This window comes from Geotrypetes seraphini, chromosome 11 (assembly GCF_902459505.1).
Source record: "Geotrypetes seraphini chromosome 11, aGeoSer1.1, whole genome shotgun sequence".
In the NCBI taxonomy this organism is placed as follows: domain Eukaryota; kingdom Metazoa; phylum Chordata; class Amphibia; order Gymnophiona; family Dermophiidae; genus Geotrypetes; species Geotrypetes seraphini.
In genome coordinates this window covers 26,044,720-26,064,163 of record NC_047094.1, presented here as the reverse complement: position 1 = coordinate 26,064,163, position 19,444 = coordinate 26,044,720, and the positions used below count along the sequence as shown (strand labels likewise).

Sequence of the window (19,444 nt, the reverse complement as noted above, 5' to 3'; positions counted from 1 at the left end):
CGATACAATGTTTTCCTCTGCTGCCCCTGGGTGTTTACTGTCTTGTTGGCTCCCTCCTCTGTCTTGTCGCAGCATTTGTGTGGCCCCAGAAACATTTTTTGGGGGTCAATGCGGCCCAGGGAAGCCAAAAGGTTGGACATCCCTGCTCTAAGGGGTTACTATTACTTCACCCTGTACTTTCATCTTCTCTCTGTAAAAGCTGCAGTGATTTTATCATTGGTGTGAAAAGTAAAGCAGCAAATTGTATTTTTTTTCCCCCCTTCTTTGCTGATTCTACAGTACAGAATATCTGGGATCCCTTCCCACCTCAATCTGTACACCTTTCCTGATAAAGCTTGGGAGGGTGGAGCTCGACTCTCTGATTCTATATCCAGGCAAGAAGAAGGCTGTGATAGATAAAGTACAACAGTGCCTGGTGAGGATAATTCGTTTTTATTTTGACACCCCTAAAGGTGGACAGTACTCTATAATATTGAATACGTGTATATAATGCAGGGATGGGCAACTCCGTTCCTCACGGGCCGGAATCCAGTCGGGTTTTCAGGATTTCCCCAATGAATGTGCTTGAGATCTATTTGCATGCACTGCTTTCAATGCTTATTCATTGGGGAAATCCTGAAAACCCAACTGGATTCCGGCCCGTGAGGACCGGAGTTGCCCACCCCTGATATAGTGGGTCAGTAGAGGTGAGACTGGGCTTCTTTGAGAGCATCCTCAAAAACTAATGAATTTATTTATTTAGCCCCGTCCTTGCAAAGGAGCCCAGAACGGGTTACAGGAGTACATTCATAGTATGGGTAGGACAAACCTTTGTGAGAAATACAGACCTTACAGCATTTACAGCAGGGGTGTCAAAGTCGGTCCTCGAGGGCCGGAATCCAGTCGGGTTTTCTGGATTTCCCCAATGAATATGCATTGAAAGCAGTGCATGCAAATAGATCTCATGCAGATTCATTGGGGAAATCCTGAAAACCCGACTGGATTCCGGCCCTCGAGGACCGACTTTGACACCTGTGATTTACAGTATAGACAAGGGGGTTTAGGTTACAGCATTTGCAGTGAAGACATAACCTACGGACTTAAAATACAGACTTAGTAGGCATAGGGTGGATTGAATTGCAGCATTTACAGTGTAGGTATAACATGGAGGTAGCATAGCTTTCCTAGCGATGGGTGTATCTTTTTTGTCGGAGAATGTGGTGGCAGTGGCGTACCTAGGGTATGTGGCACCCGGGGCCCATCATTTTTTGACACCCCCCCCCATGTAAAAAAATATTTTTTGTAATGACCATGAAACGGAATAAATGGTCAGAATAGAAACAGGCAGTGAAAATTTTCTTATATTCCAAACATAACATAACATAAATGATGTCTGAATTGTCATGACATCAGAAGTACATATAGAGTAGTTGCAGGTGATGCTTGGAACAGTTCTGATTGTGTTAGTTCGGTTTTATGTGTTTTTTGAATAGAAAGGTTTTTATTTCTTTTTGAAGGTTTTGCAGTCTGTGGTCGATGTCAATTGGTTGTAGAGTTGAAAGTCGAGTGTTGCAGCTCGAATGGCTAGGAGGTTGTCGAACAGTTTTTTTCTTTTGACGTTTTTGGTTGGAGGGTGTGTGAATGGTGCACAAGTTCTCCTATGTCTGTTTGAGGTGGATTGAATTATTTAGCTGAAGAAATTAGTTACCGCCTCATCCCACACACATTAATTCTCTTCCATTTTTGTTCCCATTATAAAAAACACTGATAAGTTCCCAGAAAAAAAAATACATTAAAATAAGAAGTGAAAACAAAGGCCCCTACAGATGAGAACATAACATAAGAATAGCCTAACTGGGTCAGACCAATGGTCCATCATGCCCAGTAGCCCATTCTCATGGTAGCCAATCCAGGACACTAATACCTGGTCAAAATCCAAAGAGTAGCAACATTCCATGCTACCGATCCAGGGCAAGCAGATACTTCCCCCATGTCTTAATAACAGATTATGGACTTTTCCTCCAGGAATTTGTCCAAATCTTTCGTAAAACCAGCTACACTATCTGCTTTTACCATAACTTCTGGCCACTTCTTTTTTAAGCTTAGATCTTTCCTTCCAAACAGAGACCTTGCTAGATGTCAAATACAGCACAAGGTAACTTCACATGGACTTAGCTGTGCAGGAAATGTGAATCTCCTCATACACCCACCATATAGTGCAAAAATGTGCAAAGGTCTGCTTTTTTCTTTCGATCACTACATAGCCTAATGCCACACAAGCAGCGCTGTTACAAACATATTCTCTAGATCAATGCTAAGGATAACAAAGTTTCCTTCCTTGGACCAGAAGGAGATACTGATAAACCACTGGAAGAGATTCCAAAACAACACCCAAAGACCCACTCAGTGTGTGAACCAGTTGAGTGGAGTTGGCTAACTGGGGGGTGGAAATGGGCCCGGAGTTTGCTCAGCAGAATTTCCCAGACCACCTCTTCCTCTCAACACATTGACACGCTGCCACCACCACCACTAGGAACACCTCACTGGGTAGGCCAGCTATGCTATAAACTTTATAAAACACATTATTATATTTTCTTATAAAGCACATATTTTAACTGAACTCTCTGACATCCTCAGCCTTTCCATTCACAAAAATAGAAGGAAGAAAAGTTCCCATTTCCTGCTGTCTCATGTCCCCGGCCTATACAATATTTTTTTTCTGCAGACCCTTCAAAAGTCTGACCAAATCCTCGTTTCACTTGCATTATAAAGTATTGAGGATGCCATCTCTCCCCAATCCCAGGTCCTAAAGTCTAAGACAGTAGTGCAAACTAATGCTGCCAGATTCAGGAAAAAAAAATTTTGATTCGATTCAGCCTATTGAATTGGTTTTTCAAATCGATTTTCCTGCCCAGTTGGGTGATTTTTTTCAAAACTCCTGGTGGGTTTTATAGCTTTTTCACCCCCTTTGGCTTCTCCTAACCACACTGGCGCTGTGGTGTAAATAAAATAAAGAAACAAAAAGGACTTTTCCTTTCTCTGTTAAATCCTAGCTCACGTTTGCAGTCCAACACCAGCTCTGGCAAGATACACATTTCAAATCTGACATATTGTAATCACAAAACAGAAAATAAAATTAATTTTTCTACCTTTTGTTGTCTTGTTATATTTCAAATCTTGTTGGTCTAAGGCTCTGGTTTTCTTCTGATAACTTGCTTGCCAGGGTCTCCTTCTTTCTTCTTTCTGCATGCTAACCATCCATCTGCCAACTCTGTCCTCCCTTTCCATTTCCCTTCCCTCCCCAGGAAGTCTGGTATCTTTCCTTTTTTTCATCTCCCTCCATAGATCCACCTTTTCTTAACTACCCTTTCATCCGGCATCTCTCCCTCCTTCCCCACCACCCCAGGGTCCACCATCTCTCCCTTTCTTTTCCCAATTACCCTCCTATCCAGTATCTCTATCCCTCCTCCACACCATCCCTTGTGTCCAATTTCTCTCCCTTTCTGTTCCTTCCCTCCCTAAATCCCATGGTCCATCATCTCTCTCCCTCTCCTCTATTTTCAGACCCATTATTTCTTCCCCCCCCCAAAGTTTGGCATATGCACGTCTCTTTGAACACCCCCTTCCCTCCGTGTACTTCTAAACCAGGGTCCCCCCAAAAGCTTGTCCCCCCTTAAAGGTCTGCCTGTCCCCCCTTGAAAGCCTGCACCCCCCTTGAAGGCCTGTCCCACCCCCTTGAAGGCCTGTCCCCCCCCCTTGTAGGCCTGTCCCCCCTTTGAAGGCCTGTCCCCCCCTTGAACGCCTGCCTGCCTGTCCCCCCCTTGAAGGGCTGTCCCCCCCTTGAAGGCCTGCACCCCCTTGAAGGTCTGCATCCCCCGAAGGCCTACACCCCCCCGAAGGCCTGCAACCCCTTGAAGGTCTGCACCCCCCAAAGGCCTGCACTCCCCCCGAAGGCCTGTCTCCTCCTTGAAGGCCTGTCCCACCCCCTTGTAGGCTTGTCCCCCCTTTGAAGGCCTGTCCCCCCCCTTGTAGGCCTGTCCCCCCCTTTAAGGCCTGCCTGCCTGTCCCCCCTTGAAGGCCTGTCCCCCCCTTGAAGGCCTGCACCCCCTTGAAGGCCTGCACCCCCTTGAGGTCTGCACCCCCCCCAAAGGCCTGCACCCCCCAAAGGCCTGTCTCCTCCTTGAAGGCCTGTCCCACCCACTTGTAGGCCTGTCCCCCCCTTGTAGGCCTGTCCCCCCCTTGAAGGCCTGCCTGCCTATCCCCCCCTTGAAGGCCTGTCCCCTCCCCTTGAAGGCCTGCACACCCTTGAAAGTCTGCACCCCCAGAAGGCCTGCACCCCCCCGAAGGCCTGTCCCCCCTTGAAGGCCTGTCCCACCCCCTTGTAGGCCTGTCCCCCCTTGAAGGCCTGCCTGCCCCCCCCCCTTAAAGGCCTGCACCCCTTGAAGGTCTGCACACCCCCCGAAGGCCTGTCCCCCCCTTGAAGGCCTGCCTCCCCCCCTTGAAGGTCTGCCTGTCCCCCCCCTTGAAGGCCTGTCCCCCTTGAAGGCCTGCCTGCCTGCCTGTCACCCCCCTCCCCCTTGAAAGCCTGCCTGCCTGCCTGCCCGCCCGCCCCACCCTGAAGGCCTGATGCCCCGACCCACCCCGAAGGACCGCTCGCCCCCCTGGCCCCCCCCGCACCACCTATGAAGCAGCCGCAGCAGGATCGCGACGTCAGCGATCCCTGCGCTGCTTAGGCGCTGCTTCCAGCGCCGCGGTCCCGCCCCTCCTCTGACGTCAGAGGAGGGGGGCGGAACCGCGGCACAGGAAGCAGCGCCCAAGCAGCTCAGGGTTCGCTGACATCGCGATCCTGCTGCGGCTGCTTCATAGGTGGTGCGGGGAGGCCAGGGGGGCGAGCGGTCCTTTGGGGGTGGGGGGGGGGACTGAACGGCAAGGCCGGGAGCACCCCCTCAGAGCTGGCACCCGGGGCGGACCGCCCCTCCCGCCCGCCCCCCCCTTGGTACGCCACTGTGTGGTGGTAATTCAGGTTATATTTGCGGTGGCCTGCGAGTTTAGAGAAGTCGTTTGGTGTATTAGGCGGTGTCCTTGAGATCTATCCATCCGGGGTGTAGACGCGGGTTGTTACGGAGCTGGGTTTGTAAAGAGAAAGGTTTTCACGGCGTTCCTGAAGTTCCAAAGACTGTCTAGTGATCTAATGGATGGGGGGATGATGTGCCATAATCTGGGTATGTAATGAGAATAAGAGCGTCTTCGGGCTTGCTCAGACGTGAGCGAACGGCCAGGTGGCAGGATCAGCTGTTTTTTTGTTTGAGATTTCAGTGATCAGTTGGGGACATAAGTTTGTAGTTTTGATGCTATGTAGTTTGGTGGAAAGTCTTGAAAGCTAACACCAAGGCTTTGAAGGCGCATCGTTTTGGGATAGGCAGCCAGTGCATGGAAGTTAGTGCAGGGGTGACGTGGTCGTGGAAACCCAGGTTTTATAGGAGTCGGATTGCGGCGTTTTGCACCCCTTGGAGACGGTAGAGTGTTTTTGCTGGTAGGCCCACTAGTAAAACGTTGCAGTAATCTAGTCAGGATAATACAAATGCGTATAGTAGCTGAGCAAAATCACTTTCTGAAAAATAGGCACGGATGCACTTTAGTTAATAGAAAGAGGAAGACACTATTTTTGATACATGGTCTGACAGGTTTGAGTCGAGAATCACACCTAGGTTGCGGACGTTGTCTTTGGCTGTGAGGGTGTCATTTCCCCAAGAAAGAGAATGTTGCCCTGATTCCTAGGTGGAGTCTCCTCCTTGTGCCAGTTGAACTGCACTGCAGCTGGAGCTTTTAGAGCCCCTGTGGAGAGGGAATTTGGTTATTGCACAGTGGTGACACCTAGTGGTTACACTCAAATTGCACATTATTGTATTTTGTGGAAGTGATTGGGAGACTGGGGTAGGGTTCCCAGACGTCCAGGAAAACCTGTGCCCTCTCTACTCCTTGAAAAGTGTCTTTTACACATTGGGAGATTTTTGGCAGTCTCGATACTCTCAGACTGTTCAGCTGGTAAAGTGTAGGGCTTGAGAAAATACTCCAGTCCTTTACCTCTGCTTCTACACCCCCTTGTACTCTTCCTCCCAGGAGAAGTACAGAATCACACTCTTTGCGACATGCCCACTATCACCACTGCCCTGCTCACTGCATAGGAGAGACAATAACTGGGGAGCAATTTTTGAACGCAGTTATTCACAAAAGATGATGGGTGGGATCAAAACACTCCAACAGCACAATCAAATCCCAACCTCTAAAGTTTCAAGTTTATTTGGGTCTTGATATACCGATCTTATAAGCAAAGCGGTTTCCAATTTATACAAAGTATTAAAAAGTTTTAAAAATATAAAATAAAGGGAACAAATAGAGTGTGGATATAAAGGAAGAAAATAGATCTGAGAAACCAGCTTGGTCGTTGGTAAATTAACCTAAGCCAAGACTTACCTGTTTCCACGTTTCATTCATTGATCCTTTAAAACCTCCTCTCTCATCCTTTTATTATTAAAATCTGGTTATGTATTTATTTCTAATTCTCCTTAAAAATTCTTATAAACCAGTGCTCAATCTTCTTTTTTAAAAAAACTTTATTTAGTTTTTAATGCCAACAAAAAGTGCAATACAATTTACATACAAATAATAATAATCAAATAAGCACTTATAAACAATCAGAATCTATACAAAAAATAAAATTCCCTCCCCCATCCAACAGTGCTCAATCTTCTTAACATTCAATTGCCTTCAAACATATATACAACAAAATAATTAAATCACTTATGTTTGTGATGCAGGCAGTCAAAGCTCGACGGGACCCGTTTCGCCAATTATAATGGCTTTATCAAGGGTTCAAGGTGACTGCTGCATATTTCCTTAGCCGTGACACTCCTTCATAGGGCTGGGTGCTGGTTAGCAGCGTTTTTGAATCCCTGTCTCCCTTGTACCACGGGTGGCCATATTGCCTGCACAGCCCTTGGAACATCCCTGCCTCCTTCCTTTTGTCAGTTCATCACCTCCATACGTTTAGTCAAGTCCTTTCTGTTTTGTAATGGATCTCTGCCGCTCCTCTCATTCACCATTTATTCAACCTCTCTAGACTCTATCCAGGACTTGGGTCCTACCTCTCATTCTAGAAGTCTCTTACACATGCAGCTCCACCAGTCCTGAGCTCCAATGCTTTCCCCCAACTTAAACTGTAAAGCTAGCGGCAGATTCACTCCCCTTACTTCTCCTGGAGATGGGTTCTCCCCAATGATCCCTTCTCCTCCTCCTTCTTAAAAGCACGCTGTGCCCCAGGGTTTAGGTCTTCCCTTTCTCCTCCATGCTTTGCCTTAAAGGAAGAGGCCCCACTTCTGACCTTTCCATCTCCCTAGCAAGATCCTAGTGGGCTGTTGTTTGGGAGAACCCACCACCCTTCCTGGACATTTCCATGGGCAGGAAGAAAGGAAAACCCTGGGAATCTCCCTAATCTCAGGCATTATCTTTCCCTCCAAAATCTCAGGCACACCCACCCAAGGTGACATTGTTACCCTGGAGCAGGGACCCAGAAATTTCTCCTGTCATAGGAAGGTATCTTGTAGCAAAATCTCCTTGTTTGTTGTTGCATCTCTTTGGAAGAGCTTCTAATGGCATCACCTCTTGGCTTTAGAATGGCTCTGTGGCCGATGAATATGACATTGATCTGCTGGGGAACCTGATCTGTCACATCTCTCCGAGGCTTTTCCAGCGAGGAATGACCCGCAGAGCAGTGGAAGCTGTGATTCAGAAGTTCAAGCCTTGCAAAAGACTCAGTGAGGAACAAAAAGCTGAAATTAGGAAAAAGCTCCTAGAACTGTATGGGTAAGGTGGTAAAAACCAGTATATATTAATGATATTTGAATGTTTATACTGGATATTGTGATTTTACAAAGTATTAAAAAAAAATTGTAAAGAAAAAGATAGTCCTTAATAAATAAAGAAACAAACTTAAAGTAAGAATATGAAACCCTTACTTAAACTACACATTTCATTAAAATGCTACTGCCTGATAGTCCAAAAAAAAAAAAAGTTTAGCTTTTAAATCTGCCTGTTTTCAGCCAAAGTTAGGAGACTGAGGAGTTGATGACATTCAGTGTTTTGCTGACTGCCACCAGCCTTATCCCTGGAAATTCAATGTCAGGCCACGTCAAGGCTCTGGCATTGAATTTCTGGGTTGATGGAGCCAGTGAAATCTGTTTCTGTTCAGACAAATCTGATTAACTCCTTTGACTGGGTGACTAGAGAGTTGGATTGAAGGAGAGCGCTAGATGTGGTGTATTTAGAAATTTTAGATTTTAGCAAAGCCTGTGACACGGTTCCAGCAGAAGAGTGCCCTAGTGGTTAGAGCAGTGGCAAGTCATATCCGCGCAAGACAAATGCACGCAGTCAAATGCACGTACACAATGGCGCACAACACAATCACACACAGGATAAATGAGCGGGAGACATTACAGCGAGAGACATTCATGCGCGAGACAATCGTGCGCATGACGTATGCATGTCGCACCTCAGAAATCTATATTGCTGGGTCACATGAGTGCATTTTCGTTACTATGGTTAAGTAGGCTCTTTGTTTATGTGCTGAGAACCTGAGGTTGTGAGTTCGATTCCCACTGCAGCTCCTAGTCACTTAACACTTCATTGCCCCAGGTAAGAAATAAGTACCTGTCTAAAATACGTAAACCACACAGAAAAAGCAGTACACTTCTCCCTCCATATTCGCGGGGGATGCAGGCGTACCATAGGCGCGAATATGGAAAAACCGTGAATAACTTTTTATATGCTATTCGTGGGTTTTAGAAAACGTCGTCGTTTTTATTATGGAAACCGCGAATAACTTTTCTACTGTTATTCGCGGTTTTTTAAATAAGCAGCGATTTCAGAGCTTGGAGCGGGCACGCAGCAATTCCCAGCGATTCCCAAAGAATTAAGGGCTTGGAACAGGCAAGCAGCGATTCCCAGCGATTCCCAAAGAATTAAGGGCTTGGAACAGGCAAACAGCGATTCCCAGCGATTTCAGGGCTTGAAGCAGGCAAGCAGTGATTACCAGCGATTCAAAGAGAATTTAGGGCAAATAGCAGGCAAGCAGCGAATCCCAGCGATTTTCTTCATGCAAGCTAGGAAGAAGCCTTTCTCTCTATGGATGCTGGGAAACAGTATTTTTCTCAGTGCACACTGGGAAGCAGCAAATTTGTGGGAGAAAGCATGGAAGCAGCAATTTTCAGAGTAAATGGTAAGCAATAAATTTTTTTATCGGTACAGTAAAAGGAAAAAGAACTTTAATAATAATGTAATTTGGGGGGTGGAGTCAGCAGCCGAAAAATCGTGAATAAGCGAATCCGCAGATACGGAAACCACAGATACGGAGGGAGAAGGGTATATCAAGTCTCATCTCCCTTTACCTTTACATAGATGACTAGGGCTGAATATTGGATGGATATACCCGATCTGTCTCACCCAAGATCAACCTCCCAAGTTAAACCCCCTCTTTCCAAATTCACCCAACACAAGCAGCAATCCTCTTCCCCACTTTCTTAAGATAGATCCCCCTCCTGAATCCCCCCCAAACACGGGCAGTGCCCTCATTCTGCTCCCTCCACCCAAGACCAGCCCCACCCCCTGGAGGTCCCCAGAGCCAGAAGCCTACTTTAAAACGTCCCTCAAGGACTAGTTAATAGTACAAGCAGGAGTGATGCCCAGTCATTCTTGCCTTTGCAGCACCAAGTTTCGGTGACAGGTCAAATGCACGCAAGACAATAGCACGCAGACAAAAACGCAGACAACTCAGCGCAAAGACAATACCACACAAAGACAATAGCGCATGAGACAACTGAGCGCAAGGATAACTCCGCGCAAGACAATTCAGCGCAACCGTAACTCAGCACAAGACAATTCAGCGCAATGACAACTCAGCGCAATGACAATTCAGTGCGCCTCAAGATGGCGGCTGGCGAACCAAGGGCACGCGCACATTCAGCACATTAACACGTGATCACGTCACCAGTTATCAGTATGGTTGCCTTGCCTCTTTGCATTTTGAATATAAGTCACGTGAATGCATTTTCGTTACTATGATTACCAGTTATCAGTATGGCGGCCTTGCCTCTTTGCGTTTTGAATATAAGTCACGTGAATGCATTTTCGTTACTATGGTTACGTTTCCTCTTTATATATGTGCTCCGAACAGGCCGCCTTCCTTTCGCTGCCTGACCGTGTCTGTTATAGGTAAAAATCTGGTTTTGCTAGTACTTCATCTATAACGAATATTTGTCTTGCGCGGATTTTTCTCGCCTCTGGTGAGAGCGAACGTACTTCCACATTTCAGATTTCTTCATTTACAGGTATGTTTATATTTTTATGTCGCTCCTTTTGCAAGCTATATAAGATGCGCGGTACACAATCGCAAGAAAAACGAGGGTATAATATTAAAACTTTGAACGTAATTGACTATGAACCGTTTATATGTTCAGTATGTTTCAAAACTGGTGCCCTCTGTTGGAAGTCTAAAGGTACTATTGCTAGGTTTGTCTAAGAAAATGGCCACCATGATCTCTAAATAAAACTACTAACTAACTCTGCAATGTGTGACACAAGATACTAAAGGTTGTTTTGCCCAGTGATGCTTTCTCGTCAGTTTTTGTGTTCTCATTTTCATCTGGTTTTGATGACTCGTTGCGTCCAATATCATTTTCCCAGGACCCCTGAGGACTGGACTGTGGAAACAGTGCAGGACATAGCCCCGTTTCTTGTGCTTTTGTCCAGAGATGAATTTGTGGCCATTGCCAAGAAGGTATAGTATTTACACGGGCTTTATTCAAGAATATCACAAAGTATTCCTGAAGTATTCTCTGATCCAATTGACTAGCCTGCATTTTGACACTCGTTACCACATCCTGGGAAACCTTATGACTGAAATGTTGTTTGATGGCTGGGCTTTACACTTCAGGACTCAAGGAGCTTACTAGCTTACTCCTTGGCATGTCGTCCTTATAACTTCTAACATCAGATCCTATTGTCTGACTGGAATTTACTTTAATTTTATACATTTTATTTGTTTTTTAATCCTAATTTTAATTTATTCATTGAATTCTTGTTAGGATGTTGATATCGTGTCTATCTCTGTTTTTATTTTTTTTCAATCTTTACCATTTTAATTATTGTTTTCTCAGGTACTTTAGCTAGATTATGAGCCTTCGGGACAGTTAGAGAACTTCCAAGTACCTATTTTATTTATTTTTATTTCATTTGTATCTTTAATGCATCTTTTCTGTAAACAGCTTAGAACCTCACGGTATAGCGGTATACAAGAAATAAATTAAATTAAATTAAAAGTATTTACCTAGAGCGGGCAGACTTGATGGGCTATGGGATATCTAAGAGGGTAAAGTTAGGGGAGGGGGGGGTCATTAGTGTGGGCAGACTTGATGGGCCTTGGCCCTTTTCTGCCGTCATTTTCTATGTTCTATGTTTCTATATTTATTGAATAATTGCACAATTAAGACTACTATTCCTGCGTTATGTACTTGAGTTTTATATTTAGGTATCCATATCTTTTATGATATTTGATTTTTAATATTTATTTTCTTATTTATCTTTTGTCTTGAGGGCTCCTTGTACGAAACTGCGTTAGTCTTTTTTTATCGCCGGCCGTGGCAGTATTAGCGCCCACGCTCATAGAATTCCTATGAGCCTCGGAGCTAATACCGTCGCGGCCGGCATTAAAAAAGCCTAATGCGTCTTTGTAAACGAGGAATTAGTGTCCTACATCAATTATTTACCACTGATGCAGCCTACAAGCAAAACATTGCCATGTTAAGCTTTATTCAAGTTATATTTTATAAAATAAAGCATTAGTTTTTTAAAAAAAATATGATACTGTGCTGTTTGGTATGGCAATGAGAGCAAAAAGTCAGATATCGACAAATAATAACAAATTATTACTTATAATGACTGGGGTTGCCATTCAACAAATTACATATAATTGGAAAAATTGGAATAGATTAAATTATAATTTTTGGTGGAACTCCTTATGTCATATTTATAAAATGGAGAGACTTATTGCAATACAACAGGGTTGTTTCAGGAAATTTCAAGATATTTGGGAGCCATTAACAAAGTATTGTAATGATTAGAAAAAAATCTTGTTTCCCTTAAATTTACAAGTTCAATTATGGGGTGGGAGAGAGGGTATTTTTATTGTTACATGTTGTATAAGTATTGATTATATGATAGATAAGGGTGGGGAGGGGGGAGATAAGAGAATATTATATGTATCATTGTTGATTATTAAGTGATATATTTATGGTTAGTTGTATGGATATGTTATCACACTTATTATAAGTTTAAAAATGAATAAAGATAAAAATAAATAAATCTTTGTGGTTCTACTTTTTGTTTCCTCAGTGTGGACAGTTCAAAAATGTATTTCTGTTTATACATATATTTCCTCTCTCCTTCTAAATCAATACAGTTTCCAGACACAGTTTTACAGATTGTAACAAAGGTGACGGAGATTCCTCCTCCAGAAGAGATTTTATTTGCTCTGTTTGATACTGTTCAGAACTCCAGTGCCAACTTCAGAGTATCTAGTCAGGCAACTGGTGAGTGACTTTCTGCTTGATGCCAGTATATCACTCTATAGACCTATTCAAAGAGTTATATGGATGATATAACAAGGTTCACAAAAACTTGCTCAGAATCATGGAGGGGAAAACTGGGGCCCCTCCATGATTCTGAGCAAGTTTTTGTGAACCTTGTTATATCATCCATATAACTCTTTGAATAGGTCTATAGAGTGATTTTTTCTCATTTCAACATATGCACTTTATCACTCTTGTTACATTGGTTGTAATTTGTCCCCCTTTTATATTTGACTGATGCCAGTATATCGGCAAAATGCAGTTGTCACAATGGAGATATTTTCAACTGTTCAGGCTCACATTGAAACTTTATTCTTCTTGTTTTAATACCATGTAAGATATAGTTTAGCAATAGTGTATTTTAATCCTTCTTTTTTTCCCTTTTGTTCAGCCATTTCTTGTTGCTTCTTTGGGTTTCCAGTTCATTTGGAACCACTCTACTAGGCTATGATGCCATGAGCCTTCATGTGCAACTACCTGGGAATTCCCCCCTTTTTTTTTAATCTCCCAATCAAACACTGGGGCCACAAACCAGTTCCTTCCAGAACCTGGCTAATGTGAATCCCAAGTGTGGCCACTAGGTGGCAGCAATAAGAGCTCCTCTACCTGTGAGACCAGAGATCACTGCATTGTTCACAGTAGCTTCAGCTGGGCTTTGAATCAGACCCAAGACTTCTGAGCAGGCAGGCTGGCTGCAAGTTGTTTTAAATTTTGTCTTTATTTAAGAACATAAGAATTGCTGCTGCTGGATCAGACCAGTGGTCCATCCTGCCCAGCAGTCCACTCACGTGGCAGCCCCTAGGTCAAGACCCTGCCTGCTCAGTAACCCTGCTGTGTACTACCATGCAAAAGTCTTGGATAATGTTTCTGTCTTAACGAAACATAACATAGAAACATGATGGCAGATAAAGGCCAAATGGCCCATCTAGTCTGCCCATCCGCAGTAACCATTATCTCTTTCTCAGAGAGATCCCATGTGCCTATCCCAGGCCCTTTTGAATTCAGAACAGTCTCTGTCTCCACCACCTCTTCCGGGAGTCTGTTCCACGTATCTACCACCCTTTCTGTAAAACAGTACTTCCTCAGATTACTCCAGAGCCTATCGCCTATCACCAAAAGGATGGAACTCTACAGGGAAAAACAGCTTATTATGGTTTTATCAACAGATTTCCCAGTCCTATTGTTTTTCATCATTAAAAAAAAAACCCAAAACCAAACTATAAATAAAAGATAAAAACAAGTTAATATGTGATACCTTTTAATGGTTTAACTCAATGCACTTTCGATTAGTGTCACAGAGTTATTCCCCCTTCAGGCCAGTGCAAAATAATAATAATAACAGTTTATATACCGCAGGACCGTGAAGTTCTATGTGTTTTACAATGATTAAAAAAAGTTACAGATCGAGTAGTACTAACAGAGTTAAGGGTGAAGGGTGATGATGTCTGAATATATGGATATATTGTAGGCAGGATTACCCCAGTGTAGAGAATGACACGGGGACAACTTTTTCCCCGTCCCTGTGGGAGCTCATTTTCCTGTCCATGTGAGTTCTTTTCCTGTGCCTGCCCCATTTCTGCAAGCTCCGTCCTCATCTGCACAAGCCTCAAACCCTTTAAAATCCTAAGTAGCAACATTCTAGAGTTCAGATTGTGATGTCATAATGCCTCATTCCACCAATGCCTTAGCTCTGTCCTCATCTGCACAAGCCTCAAACCCTTTAAAATCATAAGTAGCAACATTCTAGAGCTCAGATTGTGATGTCATAATGCCTCATTCCACCAATGCCTAAGCTCCGTCCTCATCTGCACAAGCCTCAAACCCATGATTTTAAAGTATTTGAGGCTTATGCAGTTAAAACAGAGCTTACAGGAATGGGGCAGGGACAGCGACAAAACTCATGGGGACGGAACGGAGAAATTGGGTTCCTGTGGGGACGGAGACAAATTTGTCTCTGTTGTCATTCTCTACTCCAGTGTGATGATGTTCTGCATAGTATCCTGTGCAGAAGTGATCTAATGTACCAAATCAATCAGAGCAGAAGAGAAAAAGGAAGAACCCAACTGACAGGACACTGGAAAAAGCCTTTTCAAGCTGTGATGCTTTGCATTTGGTGCATTTTCCTTCCCTGTGTAGGTTTCTTTCTGATCAGGTCACTTAGTAAATGATTCCATTTCTCATCTCCAGGCTGTCCAGGAGTCTCAGCTCCTTCATCGGAAGACATTCTGAAGTTGGCCGAAGCAAATTTTTTTTGGTCTGTCGAAGAGCTTCAGTGCATTGATGCTGAGACTTTTACCAAAACAGTGGAACTGCTTGGAACTGTGAGACGTTTCAACAGATCCCAGCTTCATGCCCTGAAAGAAAAGGCCAAACAGGTACAGACTTAAGAGGAAATGAAACTGTGTATCATTTGTACTGTTAAAGCTCAGCATGGAATCAGTAGGCATTGGCACCTTGTGTCTTATGGTTGGTTTCTAGTGATTATACAAGTGAACAAATTCCTGGAGGAAAAGTTCCCAATCTTCTATTATGTTAGACATGGGAAAGCCACCTCATCCCTGGGATCAATAGCACGGAATCTTGCTACTCTGGTTATTCTGCAGTCTTGCTACATTTTAAGATACACTTTGGGATTCTGGAATCTTGCTACTTCTTTGGGATTCTAATCTCCAATCAGAAAATAATGGTATACAGTATATTGAAGAACTAAGGCCAGTACTGGACAGATTTGCACAGTCTGTGTCACATATAGGGCCATTCAGTTGAGGATGGGCTGGGATGGTTTAGAATTCAGGGGTCTCAAAGTCCCTCCTTGAGGGCCGCAATCCAGTCGGGTTTTCAGGATTTTCCCAATGAATATACATGAGATCTATGTGCAAGCACTGCTTTCAATGCATATTCATTGGGGAAATCCTGAAAACCCGACTGGATTGCGGCCCTCGAGGAGGGACTTTGAGATCCCTGGTTTGGATGAGCTGGAGTGAGCTTCGACGGAGACTCCAGTAAATGCACAATACCGGGCAAAGCTCTGGGTTTCTGGCCCAGAAATATCTAAGAAAAACAATTTAAATTAAATCATTAAATTACAGAGAGTGTATGTTTGGGCAGACTGGATGGACCATTCAGGTCTTTATCTGCCATCATTTACTGTGTTGCCATGATTCTGCCAGGTACTTGTGACCTAGTATAGCCACTTTTGGGAGCAGAATACTGGGCCGGATGGACCCTCAGTCTGAAACCGTAGGGCTATTCTTATCTAATCTAATCTTCTATTTGTGCGTTGCTCATACCTATACAGGCTCAAGGCGACTGTAAAGAGAGGCAAGAGGGGAGAGGATGGGGAGGGAGGGAGAGTGGGGAGATGGATAGGTAGGAGGGAGAGGAAGGGGAGAGAAAAGAGGGGGGAGGGGAGGGGAAAGGGGAGGAAAAGAGGAGAGGTAAGGGAGATTAGTGTCGAACAGATGGGTTTTCAGTTTTCTTCGGAAGATGATGTGGCAAGGTTCAGTTCTGGTCATTTCTGTAAGGCCATTCCAAGTTTTTACTCCTAGAAAAGTAAGCATGGAGTGGAAAACTCGTTTGCAGTGAAGATCTTTTGTGGATGGGAGATTTAGTAGCATCCGGTTGAGGGTTCCGCGAGAAGTAGACCATGCTATTGAGAAGAGCTGGATGAGTGGGACCGCAGAGTTTTCAAAAAGTATGCGGTGAATGATGCAAGATATTTTGAATGTTATACGTGATGGGATTGGTAGCCAGTGCAATTGTTTTTGATGAAGGTTATGACTTTATTGGTTACCGATAGAGTCTAGAATTTTGTTTAAATTCTCTTGTATTTGTTATAAATCAGTTTTTGGTATGTCGCTTGGGTATCTTGTTCCTCACTTTTCTTTGAATCACTCTAACAAGAAAACGCGCAGAGTGCACTTGTTTACATATCCCCCCAGTTTCTGCCTACTCAGGAACGTGTTCTTCATTACCTACAGGTTTGGGGTTCCTTGTCGACCTGGAAAAGACACCACATTGTTTCCCTCGGGCGTGTTGCCATTGCTCTAAATGACTCTGAAATTGAGGAGCTGGATTTAAGTTCTACAGACACTGTGGCTGCCCTCAGTAAACAAGCAGAATGGACACGTGTCCAGGTAACCATGATGTGGGATGTTTCTAAGGTTCAGAAATAGATGGACCTGGTTGAGGTAGCTGTTTTATGCTTTAACTATACATAATTCTGAAATTCTGCACTCTTTGCAGGCCAAAGCAATTCTTGAAGGCTTTCTAGAAGATTCTGCTCAGTCTGTTGGTCATCTGAAGAGTTATGATTTGGTGGGGTTAGGGGCCATTCTCTGTGCTTTGGACCCCAAACAGATCTCTAAGATCAAAACCACAGAATTCAGGTACAGAAGATCATTTGTATTTGATTTGATTTGGCCCTGAATAGTGCTCCAAATACATTATTCGTATTCAGCCAAATAGTGATTCAACTTCAAATATGAATAATCCAGGGCTCCACTGTGCTAAATCCTACTGAAATAAACATTTGATCTCTGATTTCACATTGTTTCTTTTATTATTTTTTTTTCACGTTAAAGCTCAATGCCTATTATTTGTATTCAGTTTTCGTATTCAGCCAAATATTTTTCATGATTTGTATATGGCCAAATAGTAAAATTTGCTATTCGGTTCAGCTCTAGTATTAATACAAAAACTGAACAATGTGTATCAGTGGCGTAGTAAAGGGAGGGATTGCGCTCTGCCCTGGGTGCCATGTTGGTGGTGGTGGTGGGGGGGGGGGGCGGCACCTCTCCTCCTCTCCATCCCGCCTCTTCCCACTTCTGGGTGCCACACATAGGAAGTGACGTCAACAGGAGAGACGATGGGGTAATGAGGAGCAGGTTGAAGTTCTTGTTCCTTGCGGCCAGTGAACAACTAAGGAAGCAGGGGGAGGGGATCGGGGGAGAAGTGTGGGTGGAGACAAGGGTGGGGGAGCAGGGAGAAATTTGCGGCGGTGGCGGCACCCCTGCTTCAGGTGAAGGCTGGAGGAGAAAGGTAATTACTGGCTCATAAATTCCAACTTGCCTTTGCATGTGTGGCTCGGCAAGTGGATATGGATGTCTGGATGTGCAAGATGATTGGTCTGTTTTCCAGATTAATGGCCACATGCTAATTGGGCACTTACCCCCCCACCCCCCTTTTATAAAACCATAGCGTGGTCTTTAGCGCCGGCCACGGCGGTAACAGCTTCGACGCTCATAGGGGGGATAACAGGCAGCCATTAAAATTATTACCACATCAGCTCTTACCGCCACCCGTTTTGCAGGCGGTAAGGGCTCATGCGCTAACCCCACGCGAATCAGTTAGTACACAGCAATGCCCCACGTGCTTACCAAACTCTACGAGCTTCGGGAGCAGCGCGGCTCCCCGCGCTAGAAGAGTTGGGGGTTAGTGCTGTCACGTCCTCTCTCCTCCCCCCAAACATGCCCCTTTCAAGAAAAATAGGAAATACTTTTTTAGCACGCAATGTGCATGCATAGAAAGGCAAAATTTAGCATGGGACGCCACGATGCACCTTTTTAATGTGCGATACGCACACATCAGCACTTAGCACAGTTTAGTAAAAGGATTCCACCATGGGGCTTATTTACTATAGTGAGTTAACTTAATGTGACAGTCAATGAATGCTAGCTGTTAACATAGGGAATGGAGCCTTAGCAAGTAATGGACATTGCTAACAGCTAATGCAAAATAGAGCAGAACTTTACCTTACAGTTAATGCAAAGTAATGACCACATTTTAGCAGTTACCAAGGCAGATGACATGGCACAGGAAATGCCACCTCAGAACGTGTAGCCAACTGCTTTGTGTTATCTGCAGCGCCGTTATTGCAAAGCAGTGACTTTTCCTCTGTGTCATGTGAAGAGAAACTGCTAGGATCATCCCAAACAGATAACTCAGAGGTTTTGCAGTTACCGTGTGTTAATTTTGGCAATTAACCGTGGTAACTACAAAATCTTGCCACAGTTTAGTAAACAGAACCCTAGTATGTTGTAACATTGTGCGATTTGGGGGGAGTGTGTGGTGCAGGGGTTAAAGCTACAGCCTCAGCACCCCGAGGTTGTGGGTATAGAATGGCACGGGGACAAATGTTTCCCCCATCCCCACGAGTTTTTTTTTCCTGTACCCCTGCCCCACTCCTGCAAGCTCCATCTTCATCTGCACAAACCTCAAACACTTTAAAATCATACGTGTCCAAAGCTTTTGCGGTTAAGGCGGAGCTTACAGGAATGAGGCAGGGACAGCAGCAAAACTCACAGGGACGGGGGAAATTGAGTTCCTGCAGAGACAGGGACAAATTTGTCCCCGTGCCATTCTCTAGTTGCGGGTTCAGACCCATGCTGCTCCTTGTGACTCTGGGCAAATCACTTAAGGGCAAATTCTATAAGAAGCGCTCAAGAGTTAGGCGCCGATATAGGCACTGTTCAGCGCGATTCAAGAACAATTGGGTGCTGTTTAGTGAATCGCGCTGAGCGGCACCTATTTTGGAGGCGCCCATTAAATAGGCCAGTTCTAGGCACAACTAAAAATTAGGCGCCCATGCGAGCGCTTAAGCACGCTTAAGAGCTGTGATTCTGTAAGAAGGCGCCTAACACATAGCCATGCCCACGCCTAACATGCATAGCGCCTACTTTCTTGAAGGCCGTCTAAAGTTTTAGAGGCGCCTTGTTACAGAATCCCGCTTTCTTGATAGGCGCCTAGGTTTCAATCAGTGCTGATTAAAAAGCTTAATTGAGCTT

At 44.4% G+C, this 19,444-nt stretch overlaps 1 protein-coding gene across 1 annotated transcript in view; it reads left to right on the top strand.

The window, feature by feature from the left end:
* OTOA (otoancorin) overlaps positions 1 to 19,444 on the top strand; it is a 78,789-nt gene that overhangs the window by 49,227 nt on the left and 10,118 nt on the right. Inside the window, exons 16-22 of the mRNA XM_033963872.1 lie at positions 280 to 415; positions 7,652 to 7,842; positions 10,717 to 10,810; positions 12,491 to 12,620; positions 14,847 to 15,034; positions 16,640 to 16,795; positions 16,905 to 17,047. Of these exons, the coding sequence (XP_033819763.1) occupies positions 280 to 415; positions 7,652 to 7,842; positions 10,717 to 10,810; positions 12,491 to 12,620; positions 14,847 to 15,034; positions 16,640 to 16,795; positions 16,905 to 17,047 (1,038 nt within the window). The remainder of the gene's footprint in view (positions 1 to 279; positions 416 to 7,651; positions 7,843 to 10,716; positions 10,811 to 12,490; positions 12,621 to 14,846; positions 15,035 to 16,639; positions 16,796 to 16,904; positions 17,048 to 19,444) is intronic.